We start from the raw sequence: 17705 nt of genomic DNA on the forward strand, positions 1-17705 counted from the left end.
ATATATATATATATATACATACACATAAATGCTTTATATTTGAACAACACGACTGAGTTCCATTTTAATTAAATCTGGTTACGCACTAATTGACACTAATACAAATAAAGATATCGAGATAACTCAAAATAATTTATCTTACAATATGATGCATGTACAGTTCGTTTAAACAGAAATAAAATAAATATCGAAAAGAATTAATATTGATTTTATTCTGACATTGTAATTCAATTTTGTAAAATACTTATATCATGTCATTAATCTTCTCTATCAAATACTTGTATAATACGTGTTTAATGATAACTTTTTTGAACACAAAAATTGACATGTGCTGAATTTAATACGATCTATTATTACATGTCTATGCAGGCTCACATTGCGGATGTTCTCTCTTCTTCTTAGATTTTACGTCGTACGCCGGAAATACATTTTTCACCAAGATCGGAAATTAATTAGAGTCCAGGTTACGACAGATATATATATGTATATATATATGTCGATAGCACCGATCAATATCAATATTCTCCGGCAGTTAGCGGGCAATAAATCAATTAGCGGATGAAAGTGCGCGGTGCAGAACGTTCAAGCTTGGCTGGAAGCAACACGAGTTACCACTCAATCGTCGGAAGAACGAGTCACACGCAGCTTGAGAATCGACTGAAGAAAACGGATAGTAAGCTCTAAAAGGTACCGACAAGGAAATTGAACTCATTCTCTTCCACGCGGAAAAAACCAGAGGTTTAACAAACAGCTGCGGCTGAAGGGCCGATAAGTTAACGCGAGCGCTACCGGAATACATGTTCATCGGGTTTAATTATTCGATTCACTGAATAAGCTAAATGCAATAATAATAGTACGTCACTTCATCTCTACTCGACTGTGTATAATATATTAGAATATTATCAAATAAGCTGCATCATTAATGTATATAAGCTAATAACAGCTTCAAATAATTCCACAGATCAATTTCTAGAATGATTGATTTCAGTGCTACATAAACCGTAATTTTTGAAGCTTAAATAACACGTTTCCTTCGGCATTTGTGAAGTATATGTATATAAAGATTAACTCAATATTCTAACCGATAATAAATTCTAAAATATTCTCTTTTTTTCCTGGAAGGAATTTGATGATTGCACATACGTAACGTACATAAATCATCGTCGTGAGCGATAATATCATGCGGGTAGAATCTGGCGCTACGCCAAAGTCCTATCTTCACAATACATATGGTAAAGCAGTGATTAGATTGCCGACTTTCACGTGCGATTATGCCGAGCACTTCAAGCGATAATTGAGAAAATGTATCTTTTAATATAATTATATTAATGGAGATAGCTGCGGATTGCTATCGCGAAAGTCAGAAATTATGAATTTAATGCCTCAGGAAAGTTCTTTTGCAGAAACTCGGTATTATTTGCTATTATTTTCGCATTTCATACTTAATTCAAATATCGATATCCTCAAACTTTTCGTTCTAATTTCAATTGTGCGCATCGCTTATTCTTCGTTCTTATTTTGAAACTAGCGCAAGTCGAAAAACAAAATCCAAAAATGTAGAATTACTATCACATTAAAGTGTTACTTGGAAATTGATCATTTCTATTTATGCATATGCACGTAAGCAATATTTCACTTGCCAGTTTTATATTCATTTTATAACTTATTATATTAGAATATAAATACAAAATCATATTTAATCATTTTAAGATATTCTTTGAAGCGGGTTACAATAGTATCTGATTTTTCCACATTGTTAAAAAATGTTATTATGTAATATTAATTTAATATTAAATATTAAAGTGGGATAATAATATTGAACAGTCTTTGTAATCTTTTAAAAATTTAAATATTTAAATTTTTTAAAGATTAAAAGGATATATATATATACACTCACACATGTCTAAAACAAGAAACAGATATATGACAATGATATTTTTTCAGTTTATTCATATTTAAAATGAATAAGCTTCTATTTCAGTATAATTTACTGTAAATATCATAGGTTAGATTAACTATTAATAGATAACCTATTAGATTGTATCGCATTATTCGATATAATCAATGATTACAATTAAGCAATGTATTCGTATTTTAATCTCCTTTTAAGATCCTGTTTTAGTTATTCTCACTCGCGGTAATTAAGACTACGATGCTTACTGTGCATCATGGAGTGAAACATGTAAATAGATGCATACATGACACCAAGTTCAATCGTTTGTCAACTCGATAAAAACAGGCATACATTTCACACGCCTTTAATTACGCAAACTGAATGATTTGTACAGTCGAATAATTATAATTCGCGTCGATACAGCATTACAAATACGGAGTATACAAAATACGTGAAAATAAATCAGTTTCGAGCTTTTGATCAGATTTCGCAACTTATCACTTCGATAAAATAGCTTTTACAGATTAAAACTAGGTCATGAAATAATTCAAATGTACATATATGATATTCTCTCTTTGTAATGAAAGAAAAAGAAAAGATTGCGAATCAATAAATTTCGAAATGTTTTCACGTTCAAAGTGCAATCGTGTTTCATAAAAAAAAAACGATGAAATGACACTCTTCTCGAGTTTCCAATCAATTCTTTTAAAACAAAAACTTACTCAATCTTTCTTCATTCGGTTTTTTGTAATTTTTTAGTTTTTAACATTAAGAGCTGTGAATAAACCTACTCAACTTTAAAGATAAAAGTCGCGGAGAGAAAATAATCGTTACCTAAAAAGATAAAACTCTGTCAAAACGCGAACTTCTAATTCATTCTCCACATCCAATGTGGAGAATATATCCTCTATAAATATTTCTCATCTTCTGTTCGGCCGCGTCAGGATCTAAAATAATCGCACATTAAACATTAAGCGAGAATCGATCGTGGAAAAAGTATACGCTAGAAGTTAATGGCAATTTTACAGAGACCTAGGTCTCCTCCCCATTCCTATCTCAAATATCGCGCGGACGTACTTTAATTGCAATAACTCACCTACAGCGTAACGTACTAGCCTCGCTCGTTTGTTCTATCACCCGAAAAGAGCGATAAATTTGCTCGGAGTGCACTTCCGTCTAATGCAAGCGCCGGCGCACGCACCTCCAGGAATTTTATTTGTTCATATGTTTAATCACGACAAAGATATGGACGGTATGCCATGTGACACGAATATTATTATCTCCTCGCTTGCAAAATTTAACTTTATGCCACGTGCGAGAAACCGCCTTAAAGTTTGCGATAATGTGAACGTGCTATTAGACCACTCGATCAAGTATTCCATGGTTATAGTACGGAATTTCTAATACAAATATATTCAACATTCTAAATCACATTCCATCAAATAATATTATACCAAGAATTTTCTTTAAATTTTTGAAAAAAACTCCAAAAATAATAGTACTCTATAATACTTAACTGTTTATTATTATAAGTGCTTATTATTATATGTATGAAAAATAAATATTATATTTAACGATTCAGTGCCATTCTCGGTATGGCGTACCAGAATTTTTTTTTATTTTATATACACTATAATTTTTTTATTAATAAAAACACTATATACGCATTTTGCTTGTTAAATTCTGTTAAATTCTTTAAATTCTGGTATTACGGTTGAAAAAAAATTTATTATAACGTTTATTTTATGCTATACATATAATATTCAATGTGTTGCACATGAAAAAAACATGAAAAAAATGTATAGAGTGGCACTGAAGAGTTAATTTATTATGTAAGTTTTTATGTACATATATGTATAATGAGCATCTCATTTTACGCAGTAAATAATTCATAAAATTTTAATTAATTAAAGCGAAAAATATTTATTACTACTGAGAGTTGTATGTTTTTTAAATATATATAACTTAAAATTTTTTTAAAATTACATAAAATTTAGAACACATTTATGCATCCTGTATTATAACTGCTGTATAACTTAGCCCAGCGACTATATTCGCTAAAACTATTATTGATATTATAAAGTTTGCTTAGCATATGAGTTGCAAGTAGTTTTCAATGTGGGTATCATATATGAAAACTCTTGTTCAAATGCACGAACAAGATAAATATTACATCTGGGACAAGATAATACAACGTTATTTGTGCATTCTGTTACAAAAATGTTATCTGTAAATAAAAAAAGAATATAAAAAGATCTAACTTAAAAAAATTTTATTATATTGCAATTTTTTACTATATATTCTTGTTGAAATAAACGTCATTAAAATTTAACATTTATGTCGGACAATGAAAGATATCAAGATTTCCTTCGGTATATTCGTTTCCTTCAAGACAAGGCGGATTATAAATATCCCGCGGTCATGCTATTTTTACAAAAAACGGAAGAAACTTCTTTTATCACCAATCCCGTTTACCGCGAAAACAGATTTTCGCAACCTCATCTACTGTGAAATATGTCGGGACTGCACGCTCGTTACATAGAAATAATTTCCTCCAGAAAAAGTATACGAAGATATTCAATCGGAAACAATGTAAATTGGTTTCATTCGCATGCGACTATTTTTCGAATAGTCTCTCGTTTTTGAATCAGAGTTAAGGGTCATAAAATGTTCATCTTAATTGTGAGATACTGTCAAGAAATCTTTAGTCGTTTCGTAAAATAAAACGTGTCTTTGATATCTAAAATATTCATATTAAAATAACTGTTAAATCATTTTATGTGATTATTTTATATGCCTACAAACAGAATTTTTTTCATAATATTACGCACATATATATTATTATATTTATATTACAGAAAATAAAATTATTGTTATTATTATTATTATTACATAATATAATTTATTTAAATAAGAAATAAGATGCCCTAAAATAATTCCCTAACTGTACTTCAAAAGTTTTCATTAATAAAATTATATTATGATATTTACAGAATTGTTGGAAATATCTCCAAGCAAAATATTTCTAAAACTTAGTCTTTTAAAATCACTGTAGATTTGATTGACTCGAGATCAGTTAATATCTTCTTCGCGTTATATTTAAGCATTATCTTAACATGAACATACACAATCAACTTATCTCATTTTCTATCTTCTTTTTATCATATTTACGAAAAATACTATTAGGTAGATTCGTTATTTTGTACTCGCGAAATAAACAAGTGTAAGATAGTGATAGAAACGAGATCATGTTATGACGTGGAAAATTCGTGGAATTCATCATACTTTCTTCGAATGTACACTGCAAAAAAGCTACGGAATAAGTACTTTAATCCGAAATGAGAGCTACGAGAAGGTATCAGAAATATAATACTACATTTACACTGTACTACATTTACTCTTTTCATAGACGTAATTTGGATGACGATATTTGGAAGTGGAAAATCAGATTATATAACTTAACGGATCGAGAAAATTTTAATTTCGAACTTTAACAAGTAGCAACTTCTTCTAAATATAATATGCACTGTCAAAATAACACTTTTTTTACTTTTATCTTCCATTTCAAAAAAACCAGGATAATATAAATGCACATTAAATAAGTTATTAAAAAAAATTAATGCACAAATAAATAATACAAATGCATAAATAATAAAATGACAAAGAAATATGATTTGTTAATTAATTCATTGGAATTGAGTCATTACATTTTGTTATTTATTTTTAAATTTGTAAAAAGAATCTGTAAATCAGCATATCAATAATAATTATTGTTCTTTAAAAAAAGTTAAATAGTTCAAACATTTTAACAACATTTTCGTGTTTCAACATTTTCGAATCGTTCCCATTCCCATTAACTATATTTCATCAAGTAAAAAAAAAGTTTCACATAACTAGTATGTTTTATGTTCTTATAAATGCAAAAGTGGTCGTTTATTTTGTTAAATTGCTTTCATGGTTAACTTTATTCCATTGAAATACAATTTTCTTTCTACTCTATATAGAAAAAAAAAATAATGTCTTTGTTTGAAAGAAAAAATGTCATCTAAAAAAATATTTAAACTGGTAGATTAAGAGCTACGAAAATACTTTTATATCATAAACAAACTCTGCATATATGTTTTAATATTTAAAAATATCTAAATCTGAATACTAATTTGAAACAAATTTTTATGAAATTATTATATATGTAAATATCATACATATATATTATATATATGGCATTTATATATAATATTTATAATTAATAATTTTAGATATTTTTATATGTACAGTATGACTGTGAGGATTTCAAAAAACATACACTGTTGAAAGCCAAGTTTTTTAGTAATTCAGTCATCAGTTGTCACAATTTCCAGTTATTCCAAGAAAACAGCCCTAGAATAAATGGATGAAAAGTTATCGATTTTGGGAAAGCTTGTCGAGAGAGAGCACTTTAGAGACGAGTGTACGTAAACATTCATCTGGGATAACAATGCACAATCGTGTTTATCGTGAACCGTAGTGTACACCTGCATTGATCGCGAAGCGTCGACAATCGCAAGATCACACAATACAAATATTACATTAACATACATATGCACAGGTAACGTACAATGCGTATGCAACTTTATACAAGTTGGATTTATTAGAGGTGCGAGGAGGTCAACGGATCATGAAAAATATATTAAAATATGTATACGCATATGATATTATTTCAACGGAGAGAATTAAATCCCACGCTCAATTACCGAATATATATTATCATGTTTTGCGTATTTTAATTAGATCATTATCATTTTATAATGTTAAATAGAAAATCATATTTAATATTGCGCGAATATTAAATGCGTATCTTTGATTTCACGTTCTTGACATATAATATTTAATACGCGAGCATAATGGAATTTTGATCCAGTAATAATTTCCGAGATATTTATTTATTTATCTCGACATTTATTTGTGCGATTATTATATAGTTGTAACTCTTCCTCTCTTAAATAATATTGGATTTAAGTTATATCGTTTATTACGCTCTCTATGCATTGTAATATAAAATATATATCGTTTATTATACTAACTAGAATGAGCTATTGACATTTAGCTATCTCGCTTGTGGTATATCCTACATGGTCTATATAATTACACGTAGAACAATATAACCGAAATCCCAACGGAACTAATATCCATTTAATTTATTTATTGCTTTCAACAAACTTCATGACCTGTATCTCGAGAAATCGTCTCGTATGAAAAGCAACTGGGAGCTGGGTCCAACCTTTAACTGCTAAATTATGAAGAAAAAGCGATGATGACGCTTATAAAACCACATCATCGAAAAAAGCGTCATAACGGAATTAATTTTTGTGAAAACTTAATAGTTTTCATTTTCAAATAAGAGTATAACGTGTAATTAATAGATAAGATTTTATTTCGTAGAACGACATAAAGTCTTATATACTTGATGAAGCGCGACCGATTAAACGAAAATCCATAATCACCATTTCTAAAAGATCCCTTTGTTACTCTGTGACCTTTCCTACCAGACTCGTGACTTGTAATACTTTCTTCTCAGATGGGAATCAAAAGCCATACAAAAGAATCCAGCATCAGCACGTGCATCAAGTGATTTTTTTGCTGCATGCAATCATATGATGATTTTGATGCATGCAATCATACAAACAACATGCATTAAATCTCATCGGTCATCGTCGGCACCTCGGCTGTCCTACCGATTTCGTGCTGCCGCTCATACAATTTTACTCACAGACTCTGCGACAAGAACCGCGATAGCGCCAGCTTGCTGATACGATTGTTTTTCAGGCCGTCCAACATAGCCGATGCCGCGATTTCCATTTTCGAGTTACCTCCGCTTCCGCCGCTTCCGTCGTCTAAGTGGATTCAGGATATTCGAGCGTCTCGCGAGCGTCTCGCTTCCGCGAATTCAATCGATCTATTCGCCGATTTTCCGGAAGATCTCCTCCACCGGAAACGGTCGCTCTTATCCTCTCGCGTTCGTTTTATCTCCCAATGGCGATGCACTTTACGTGCCCGTTGCCGATTCTCTGGCAACTCGTCGATACATCTCATTTCATGATTTGCTTCCCTCACACGATATCTTCCTTTGTACGAACTTCTTCGCGGACCAAGTACAAACTTTCTTTCACCGTCTCGTATCTCACGACGAAGAAGAAACTTTACGATGCAATGACGGAAGATGCAATTATGCGAACTTGGGTCGCTTCGATGGATCGATTCGATGTTCTCGTTGACGCAGGTAATTCACCTCTCCTGCCTTCGACAGCCACGCGCTATCGATTCCGACGTGCGTCGAGTGGACTGCCTTTGCGAACAATAAGCTCGATTTATCGTTTTTCGATCAGGAAACTTTTCGTGATCCTTTCTGTTACATCTGTTATCATTCGCACTGTTATCTTTTTCGTTCTCGTTCAAGCGTCCACTTCTTTAATCCTTTTCCTTTTTCTTTCTACTTTTTCTCGAAAGACCTGCCCTTTCGTGGTCCTTCGTTTTTATTAGTCGCGCTCTACCGGTCGTAGGAGTGTTTATATTAAACGAGATAAGAGAAAGAGCCTTCCAAAGGAAACATCATCGACAGGCGCGCTACGTCGTACAGGTCGGAAGTTCGAGTCGATGGTTTGGAAGTTTAGTTATTCTATTTAACCCAATTTCCAAGTGACTGGCCGGCTCGCTCGTTACGTCTCATTGAATGGCGGTCGTTAAAATTATCGCACAATCACGACGCTCTTTAATGTCCTAAATTATGTAACTGCCGTTAGAACGTAACTCGTGCGTGGCAAAAAAATAGCACGCGCAAAAAAAGCTACACACAAATGCGCGCGCGTGCCTGTGTATGTGGCGCGTGTATCGAAACTGTCCCGCACTTCCGATATACCGGAAGTGCGCGAATTTGAGCGCACGCACTGGAAGCTCGAGATGCGAGCCGCGGGAGATACGTGCGCGCCCGATAATTAACGAAAACAATGCGACGCAACAACAGGAACAACAATAATAACAACAACGATAACAACCGGATCATCCGCGGTGGCAATAATGAGACCTGTATCACATTATACAATCGTTATATGTCCTAAAATGCCAGACGTGACAAATTTCATCACGTCCGACCGCACTCGCGGAAGTTTCTCTCTCTCTTTAGGTACAGCGGCAACTTCTCGTCACACATACGCAGGAAAATCGGAAAACTGACGAAACTGGAAGTGCACTCCTCGAGAAAATAAATCGAATTTTCTATCGTTCCTTCTCTTTTCTTTTTTCACCACTTAACTGTTTTTCGTTGTTTTCTTACATCGTGGAATATCGGGTTTCATCAATTATCGCGCGTGTATCTCTAATCGAAAGAGAAGATTGAACCCGTTACCTTATTCTCGATGTAGAAAAAGAATAAAAGTATAAGAGGAGTGAAACACTCTTCCTCGTCTCTTCTGGATCGATCTACGATCTCTCTTCGAACGGCGTTGTAGCAACCAAGGTAAGTATCTCGGACTGATAAATCCACTCCAACCACTCAAGAATTCGATCCCCCCTCTCTCTCTCCCTCTCTTTCTTTCTCTCTCTCACTCGCTTTCTTGAGGAGAGGCAATCTCAAGGTAGGGTTGTAAATTTGAAGGCGGCCGTTTCAAAAGAGTAAGCGAACGAACAAAAAGGCCGTCGGTCTTTGTCCGGGTTTTGTCGCACGTAAGAGGATAATCGTGCATCTGAGAGTATGAGAAAAGGGTATGAGAAACGAAGACAACAAGAGATCGAGGGTTGCTGTGGGACAACCGTGCCGTTCGCCAAAACGCGGACTGCCACTCTGGTCGACGGTATGACCTACTCGCACTGCTCTCAGCTGCTTCCAATCCCCCAAAGTCGTACCGCCATCCCTACCCCGTGACCATCCCCACCTCCCGATTTCGCGTTCACCCCCGGAGCAGTCGGTATCCCTAGCCCGATCTTCTCCGCTCTCCCACCCCGTTTCAACTACTCCCGCTCCCTCTCAAGCCGAACCGTCACCATGTCCTCCTCCTCCACTCTCTGAATCCCCACTACGGGTCTGACAGCGCCGCTTCCACCCGTGGCATCACTTCTCTCCCCCTCATCCCTTTACCTCTCAACTGAACAACCTCGTCGTACACTCTCTCATCAAGGCTCGGAAAGTCCTGGTTTTACTGCAAAATCCTTAACGCTTTCCTTTAAGCTCAATTTTCAATTTTGATCATACAAATTATGAGATTCAGAGACCTAGCTTAATTTATCCGACGATAGGCTAATCAGGTCGCAAAAGCTAACAACGAACAACTACTCTTTCACGTGAGTGGCACGAGTGACTTTCTACAAAGCAAGCCAGAGCTTGGCAAACGTCGACGCTAACAGTTATGCTCTTCCACTTCGCATTTGTGCGCGCGTCTACGTATGCTATGCGTATCATTAACAACGGATCTTATCGATTGTTGTGCTGGGTACACCCAAGCGCGGGAATACCGAATAAATATTAACAACGCAATACTCAAACAAGAAATGCATCCTGCGTATTTTGTTAGTCTAAAAAGCAACACATAACGGATGCTGGCGCATCTCGCTTTAAAAATACACATCACGATCAGATCAATTTTTACCGAGAAAATATTAACCACGCAGTCTGACTGGAAAAAACGCTGCTTTTAGTCTTATAAGAACTATTTTATGTAATCTCATGTAAAAATAAAAATGAACAGAAAGGGACAGGTCCAATATTACGGAACTAATCACCTATTAGACAATATTTCTTATTGTTTGCGTGCGTTGTTACGTAAGTTTTTGCATGAGTCAATAGAAGAGAAGAAATGCATTCTTTCACGTTGCACGTGTCTCGAAGGTAATTCACCCGGTATCGTCGGTCAGGCTTTTAGTGCGACTCACGTTTTTCCCTCCTGAAATAAGAGCGACATTACGGCACAAACAAACTTCTTACTTGTGAAAGTTTCGCACGAGCCGTATTTTTAGATTTACGTAAAAGACATGCTGTATACGATCAACACATCTATTTACTGTTATACAATACGACGGTAGCATTTTAACTGATTTGACACGAGTCGGGTACTCCGACGGATATTGTCGGCGAGTAAATATTACATTTCGAGATGTGTGAGCCGATAAAATTGACGAATCTGAGAAAGTATCGATCGATTGTTACGCGAAACGCGAAACGTGACGAACATTTCAAACGTCCTTCGAGCGTTTTGCAGATACCGTAACTCTGATTAGAAGCCGGCACCTGGCACTGCAAAACGATATCGCGAAACGATATCGCTGCTATACAGAGCGAAATGAATAGTTTATGACCTGTCTTTGTTGATTCATACGCCATGGGTTTTTGCACGTGTACTATATTATAAAATATATATGAAATTATAAACTAAAAAAGATTTACTAAATTCTAATAAATAATTCTTTGAACAGTACTAAGTAAACATTTATTTATAATATTTTTTTACACTAAATAAATATTTATTCAATAAAAATAGTAGAATTATCAAATAGTTTTTATATCAAATAAATGTTTATTTTAGTAAATATTTATTTAAACAAATATTTATTAAAACTTAGTCATTTTTTTCAGTGCACAATTTTCAAATAAAAAATATAAATTCAAATAAAACTAATAATAAATAAAAGTATTATGACTCCTTGAATTTCGCGTTGATGATGGCTAAAAAATAACCAAACGTATGTTTTATATTTGAATGTTTCAATGTTAAATATTGAAGTTAATATCACTTAAATGACAATAAATTATATATTATTTTTATAGATAGGGTAAAAAACAAAATTCAAGCGCATGCTAGCGTTAATTCCTATCAGTCTTTCTCCTTTGTTTGAATTTTAATTATAAGGAATCTCAATTGTTTGATTGTATAATTTTCTACACATTATATAATTTTCACATAATCTTTTTCGCTATTTCTTATAATGTTTTTTTTTTCAAATTATTTGTGACACACAATTAGATTGATAAAAAAGATGTATCATATTGTCAAATAAAATTGAATACAAAATTGTAACACGTTAAAATAGAATTGTTGTTATGAATTTCATTATATTTTTACATCCAAAGAGAAATTTTTCGCTCTCTTTCTCAAAAAAATTTTAGTTTTTAGCTTTATTTAATACCAAGCTAAACGGATAAAAAACATAAATCTTTTGATTTGATCTTTGATTCTTTTGCATTCATCTAATGGCTGTACAGTAAACGAATGTCTGCGCAGAGAGCTTTATCGATATGCCAATTACAATTTTCCAGCAAGATTTCTTCGCTATTTTGCACAGCTCTTTTGCGCGCTCGTTTTACCGCGATAAGGGATTTGTCGTAATATAATCACGAAACATATAGCCGCCTCCTATCGGAAGCGGATATGTATGCGAACGAATACATTAGCAGTCGTATCACAGTCACCTACCGTGATCCTTTCCAAAATAAAATACGATTCTGATCATGCTTCCAGGAATATCAGCGATTATCGACGCCAACCGCAGAGAGATGCCATTATACCCTTATGAGGAATGGATGCGGCAAAACGGAAGCTGGTCGGAGAAATATACCAACGGTAACTTCCGTAAACTTCCAATCGAAGATGGACGTTGATGGAACGCTTATCCGTCTCATCTTCCAGAGATTTTCCAGAGATAAGGGAGCGCGCAGGAAATCCCGTAGGAGCCCCATCGAGAAACCTTCGGAAATTTGCACCGTTTTTGCGATGCGTCACCAAGATACCATATTTGCTGGGATTGCCGTATCATAGATAATCTAACACGCAATACACACGAGTCCGATAGTTTCTGATATATAAAAGCCCGCGGCCACTTCGCTTATTACTAGTTTACCTATTTACTGTATCGGTTGAGTGATCGCGTGACCCCGGGACATACGAAGCATAGTCACGTGTTAAAATAAGGATATATGGAACATCCCATTGTGCATCTATCATGGATATTAAAGGTTAAATTCGAAATTATGATAATTTCAATAATATTCGTACCGCTAGATGAGTAAAATTTTGGAAATTAAAGTTTGATATAGGACGAGCGGTGGCATGAATCAAGATTAAAATATTTAAACGATATAGAATCCGAACTGTCTGTTTATTTAAACTATTCAGATAATCCGAATATTGAAAGAGTTGAGTCCGCGTATTCGGATTCGAATTACAAAAAATTGAATGGAAATTAATTGTAAAATAATATGACAAAGTTGATTGAAATTATAACAAATATTCTATTATTAAGTGTTTTATATTCGTATAATTATATATGGACAAACATAATAATATATATCTATTAGAAGTATACAAAATATCGTTTTACATTTCATACATTCCTTGTAGTTATATAATGAAATGCGGTACATATGTTGAAAATTTAGAGAAATCTTTAGAAATAAAAAAAACAAATCTAATTGAATATGTCTCAATAATGATACAGAAATTTCAATTGGTTTATATGCTTAAGTTCTTTGAATGTTGTGATATTTCTCATTTGTGGAAAATCTTTACATGTGTAAAAGATATTCTTTCAAAATTAAAAAAAGAAATAGCTAATAATAAATTGTAGCTTAACAATTTATTTCCTGTTTTTATTTCTTATATATAGTAGCAAGAGTTCAAATCTGAATAAACAATTCGCATATCCGAGAATTGAATATTACAATAAGATTTCTATCCTCCGGCTAGTTCAGATATATATCAAACGCGAATAATGAAATAATACGAAATGAATTATTCAGATGTTCGAATATTAACAAATGCCGACCATATTTGCAATCCTATTATAAACGATATATAATATTAATAAATATTAAATATAAATAACGATATATAATATTAATAAAATTTTATAAAAAATTTAGTGAAACAAGAAGTATAAATTGTCAATAAATTCTAGATAAAATACGTATATATAGAGGAATATTCACATATACATTTCCACAAATATCCATTAATACGGATCGAAACGTAAATTCTAAGGTCGAGAAAGAACTCTTAGCCCACGTGCAATGTCATATCACTCATATCACGGACATGAAGGAATTCATTCGAGAAATGTGGCTAGATGAAAATTTTTAATCTCCCCATCCCTATCTGGTACATATCAAAGTCATTAATATATGATGAGATTGGCAACATTACCGTGGTAGATTTTCTTCATACAAATAGCAAAATATAAAAGCGTATATGAGTTGACGAGATGAATTTAAAACCAACTAAAATAAATAGAAGGTAAACCAAATGTATAACATTTATAATGGAATTTGTTTTCAGATTTTATAGAGTGCAGACATTGAAAATGTCATACTGTGAGATTTCCAACATTTGAATCATATATAATAATAGTTTATCTATATATTATATATATAAATTATATATAATAGTTTATCTATAAAATTATTTTAAATTTTTTCAAACACTAAAAAATTTCCTTCATAATTTTAAATATTTCTTAATTTTCTCAACTATTTCAGATAAAAAATATTTAGTTATTTAATAACTAATCTTAAATTGGCAGCAAACACATAATAATTTCCATTCCAATTTTGACAAATTTATTAACATGTCAAGTATACGACGAATCGATGAAAAGTTTCAAATTATAAAAGCAAAAACATATTTTACTACATAAAATATAAATTGCTGAATAATAAATGAATTTTCACTTTACACCGTCTGAATTTTAAGTTAGGTATTTCGACAGATATGATTTTTTTATTGAGTTTGCAGAGTATTCACTGAGATAATAGTAAAATTTTATTCTTTGTGTGATCAATCGATCTATGAACGACAAAAACAAAATGTCTACTAATTTTACGACAAATACATCAGTGTAGAAAGAAAGAGGAAAGAGTTCTAAGGTCAATTCGACGATCACGTTTAAAACTAGAGACGAGAGAAATATATATATATATATCAGCGATATGTTCGGCTGTAAATCTGAAATCCGTAAATTACTTCTTGCTATAAGTCGCCAATCGGAGCAAATATCCCCATATAACTAAGTGAACCGAGAAAAGCGAAATAGTGGTTGTTTCTTTAATGTCCCTATTAAGTTTTCGAAAATGCGTTTCGAATATAAATTTAAGCATTATGTGAAGCAAATAAGGCTAGTAAAATTGTAAATAAAATAAAAAGATAATATAATTTTGAATTCCTAAAGAAAAGGTATAAATTATGTATTAACGTAATAATTTTTCAATATTTTTTTATATTTAATATATGTTATATTTAATATATGTTTTCAATTTAAAAGATTACTTTCAAAAATAGCATTAACAGTCGAGATTGATTTTCCTCTATTTCTTGCTTCGATGTTATTAAAGTTTTCTTCTCTCCCAAGAGCATGCGACGTGAAAACATCGTTTTTATAATTCGCTTTGGTCTTACGAACTGAGTGAGAGCCAGGAAGTTGCGTCTATAGTCGAAATTAAAGTCAGCTAACAATTTTCTTAGATTCAATAGCTGCTAGATTATCACGTTATGCAGACAGGCCAGCAAAATTGGGTTAATGTTGATATTCGTTAGTACAAAATCGGATGTAAAGTCACATCGTAGTTAACTAATTGCAACTGTTACTCTAATTAATTATTGACCGATGATAACTTATAATACAGTACAAATGTATTAGTTAGCTGCCAAATAATTGCAGACTATATGCAATAAACAACAATTTACTTAATTGCATTTTCGATTAATATCCTCGTGTAATGCATGATCGTGTCGTAGCAGTTTCTCTAAATATCAGTTACACTGTAAAATTTAGTTAAAAGGGACAAAAATCAATTTTATATATTATTTGTCTATGTGTAATTATTAACAATTATATAAAATATATGTAATTAATACAACTAATTTAGTAATACCTCACAACATGGCTCATACATCTGTATACAAAAATTCTAAACATGTAGACTGTCTTTTTTTCATAATCTTATTCCGATTTCATTGGCATTCATGTGTAATTCTTTTTACACAACAATTATTTTGTTATTGTATTAAGAAACGAGCGGTATCAACGAGTTACCCAACCCCTTTCGCACTCATAAATAAGTTATCTCGCAACTCAATGCTCTTCAACTGATGTTTTGAACAAGTTATCACACGGTCTGATGACGTTTATTTGACATTTGAACAGGGTATCTCGTCTATCTGATGTCGGTCGTCCGACGCGCGTTGTCAATACAATATAGTTTAGCTTTAACATTTTCCAATAATAGACGTAAACGCACGGAAAAGCGAAAATGCAAGAAGTCGTGAGACGCCAAAATATGTATAAAATATCATATAACGATAACCACATCATGGATAAAATATTTATCCTGTAGAAATAAGGTTACGAGAGAGAGAACATAATATACGCTCACCCTAAGGGTACGTATCCTAAAAGCTTTCCTCAAGGATCTTATAGTCCTAAGTAAGAAGGGTGATCTGTCACTTACGTTGATGCGATCAAATCTGAGTTGCTTAGTCTTGGTAGCCCCCATAAATAAATAAACAATACGCAACGTAATCTATTTCCCCACAATGTTTTCGTAAAGCAAGATAAAATAGGTATAGTAATCGTTATTCCGACGCAATTAGAAGCACATATGAACAGCCTCCTATGTGATCGATCGTCTTTAAACCGGAGCTTCATGGCACCTAATAATTTATGGTGTTAAATTACACAGTTTCCATTACCGCATGTATTATTTTACGTTGCACACTTGCATATACCCACGCAAAATATATGTTATGATTGAACAAGCAACATAATATAAACGTTACTATATTTTTGAATATATCTTCGTATGTAAAATTTATTCTTTTCCTACTAGTATGTTTGCCATCATAAAATGTCTGGATGATACCTTCAAGAGAAATATTTGTGACATATTTCAAATAATTTTTATGACAATTTAGTATTTTTCATTAAAAATTATATCGCTTGACGATTTTAAATTTGTAAAGACAAAAAAATTATGTACTATAATTAAAATTTAAAAAAGTATGTAATGTAGATATCTGGTTTTCAATTTAAAAGATTGTATTCGGAAATTATCAAATTTCCTCTTTCTTGATAAAAATCAAAATCAATGTCGCCGTTATTTTAATTTTAACAAATCGAAAAAAAATTTAACAAAATTTGTTACATTGAGAATTACATTGGAACAAATAGAATTAATGTAGTGTAAGATTTCGTGAAAATTCCATTACATCCTCGTCCTTTCTCTCATATACTCGCTATTTTAATTAAAATCCGTTCCTTTCATTGCAACGACGCGACGTTCGCGACGTATATAATGCCGTCACACATATTTTCTCTTTCGAGCAACCAGATTTACCTACGCGTCGTGTTCACCAGTCGTTTGCAGTTTCTGCAATCCGACCATGTATACGTCGCACTTTCAGAAGCATTTGAAATGCGGCATATATACAATGTGAACAATTCCACGAGTTCCCAAGAGGCAGACGTCCGAAAAAAAGCGAAAGGAATGATAAATTATTCCCAACATCTTGACGCGTGGCTTTAAAGTCTTAAATCGAAACATCAATCAACGGCAACTTACAAAATTATAAGTCTCGATAGCGTAATATGTATGTAATATTAAATATATTCTATGAAAAAGTTCTCATTTTTATTAAAATATAATGCAAAAGAAATGTATCTCAATATCAATTTGTAAGAAAATTTAAAATATATCTAAATGTTATACATACATATATAATATTTAGTTTTACAAGTTCATGTAAGTAAATTTTTTTATATATATTATAATAACAATATAAAATTATTTATTATGTATATA

At 32.5% G+C, this 17705-nt stretch overlaps 1 protein-coding gene across 3 annotated transcripts in view; it reads right to left on the minus strand.

The window, feature by feature from the left end:
* Positions 1–17705, minus strand: part of LOC108684183 (synaptotagmin-7) — a 158072-nt gene that overhangs the window by 64006 nt on the left and 76361 nt on the right. Inside the window, exon 1 of one of the 3 annotated variants that reach the window (XM_018188349.1) lies at positions 7641–7715. The exons of the other annotated variants lie outside the window; for them this stretch is intronic. Within the exon in view, the coding sequence (XP_018043838.1) occupies positions 7641–7708 (68 nt within the window). The 5' untranslated portion in view covers positions 7709–7715. Of the gene's footprint in view, positions 1–7640; positions 7716–17705 lie in introns of those variants that run through there. 3 annotated transcript variants of the gene reach the window in all.

Source organism: Atta colombica, unplaced genomic scaffold (genome assembly GCF_001594045.1).
Source record: "Atta colombica isolate Treedump-2 unplaced genomic scaffold, Acol1.0 scaffold126, whole genome shotgun sequence".
NCBI lineage: Eukaryota > Metazoa > Arthropoda > Insecta > Hymenoptera > Formicidae > Atta > Atta colombica.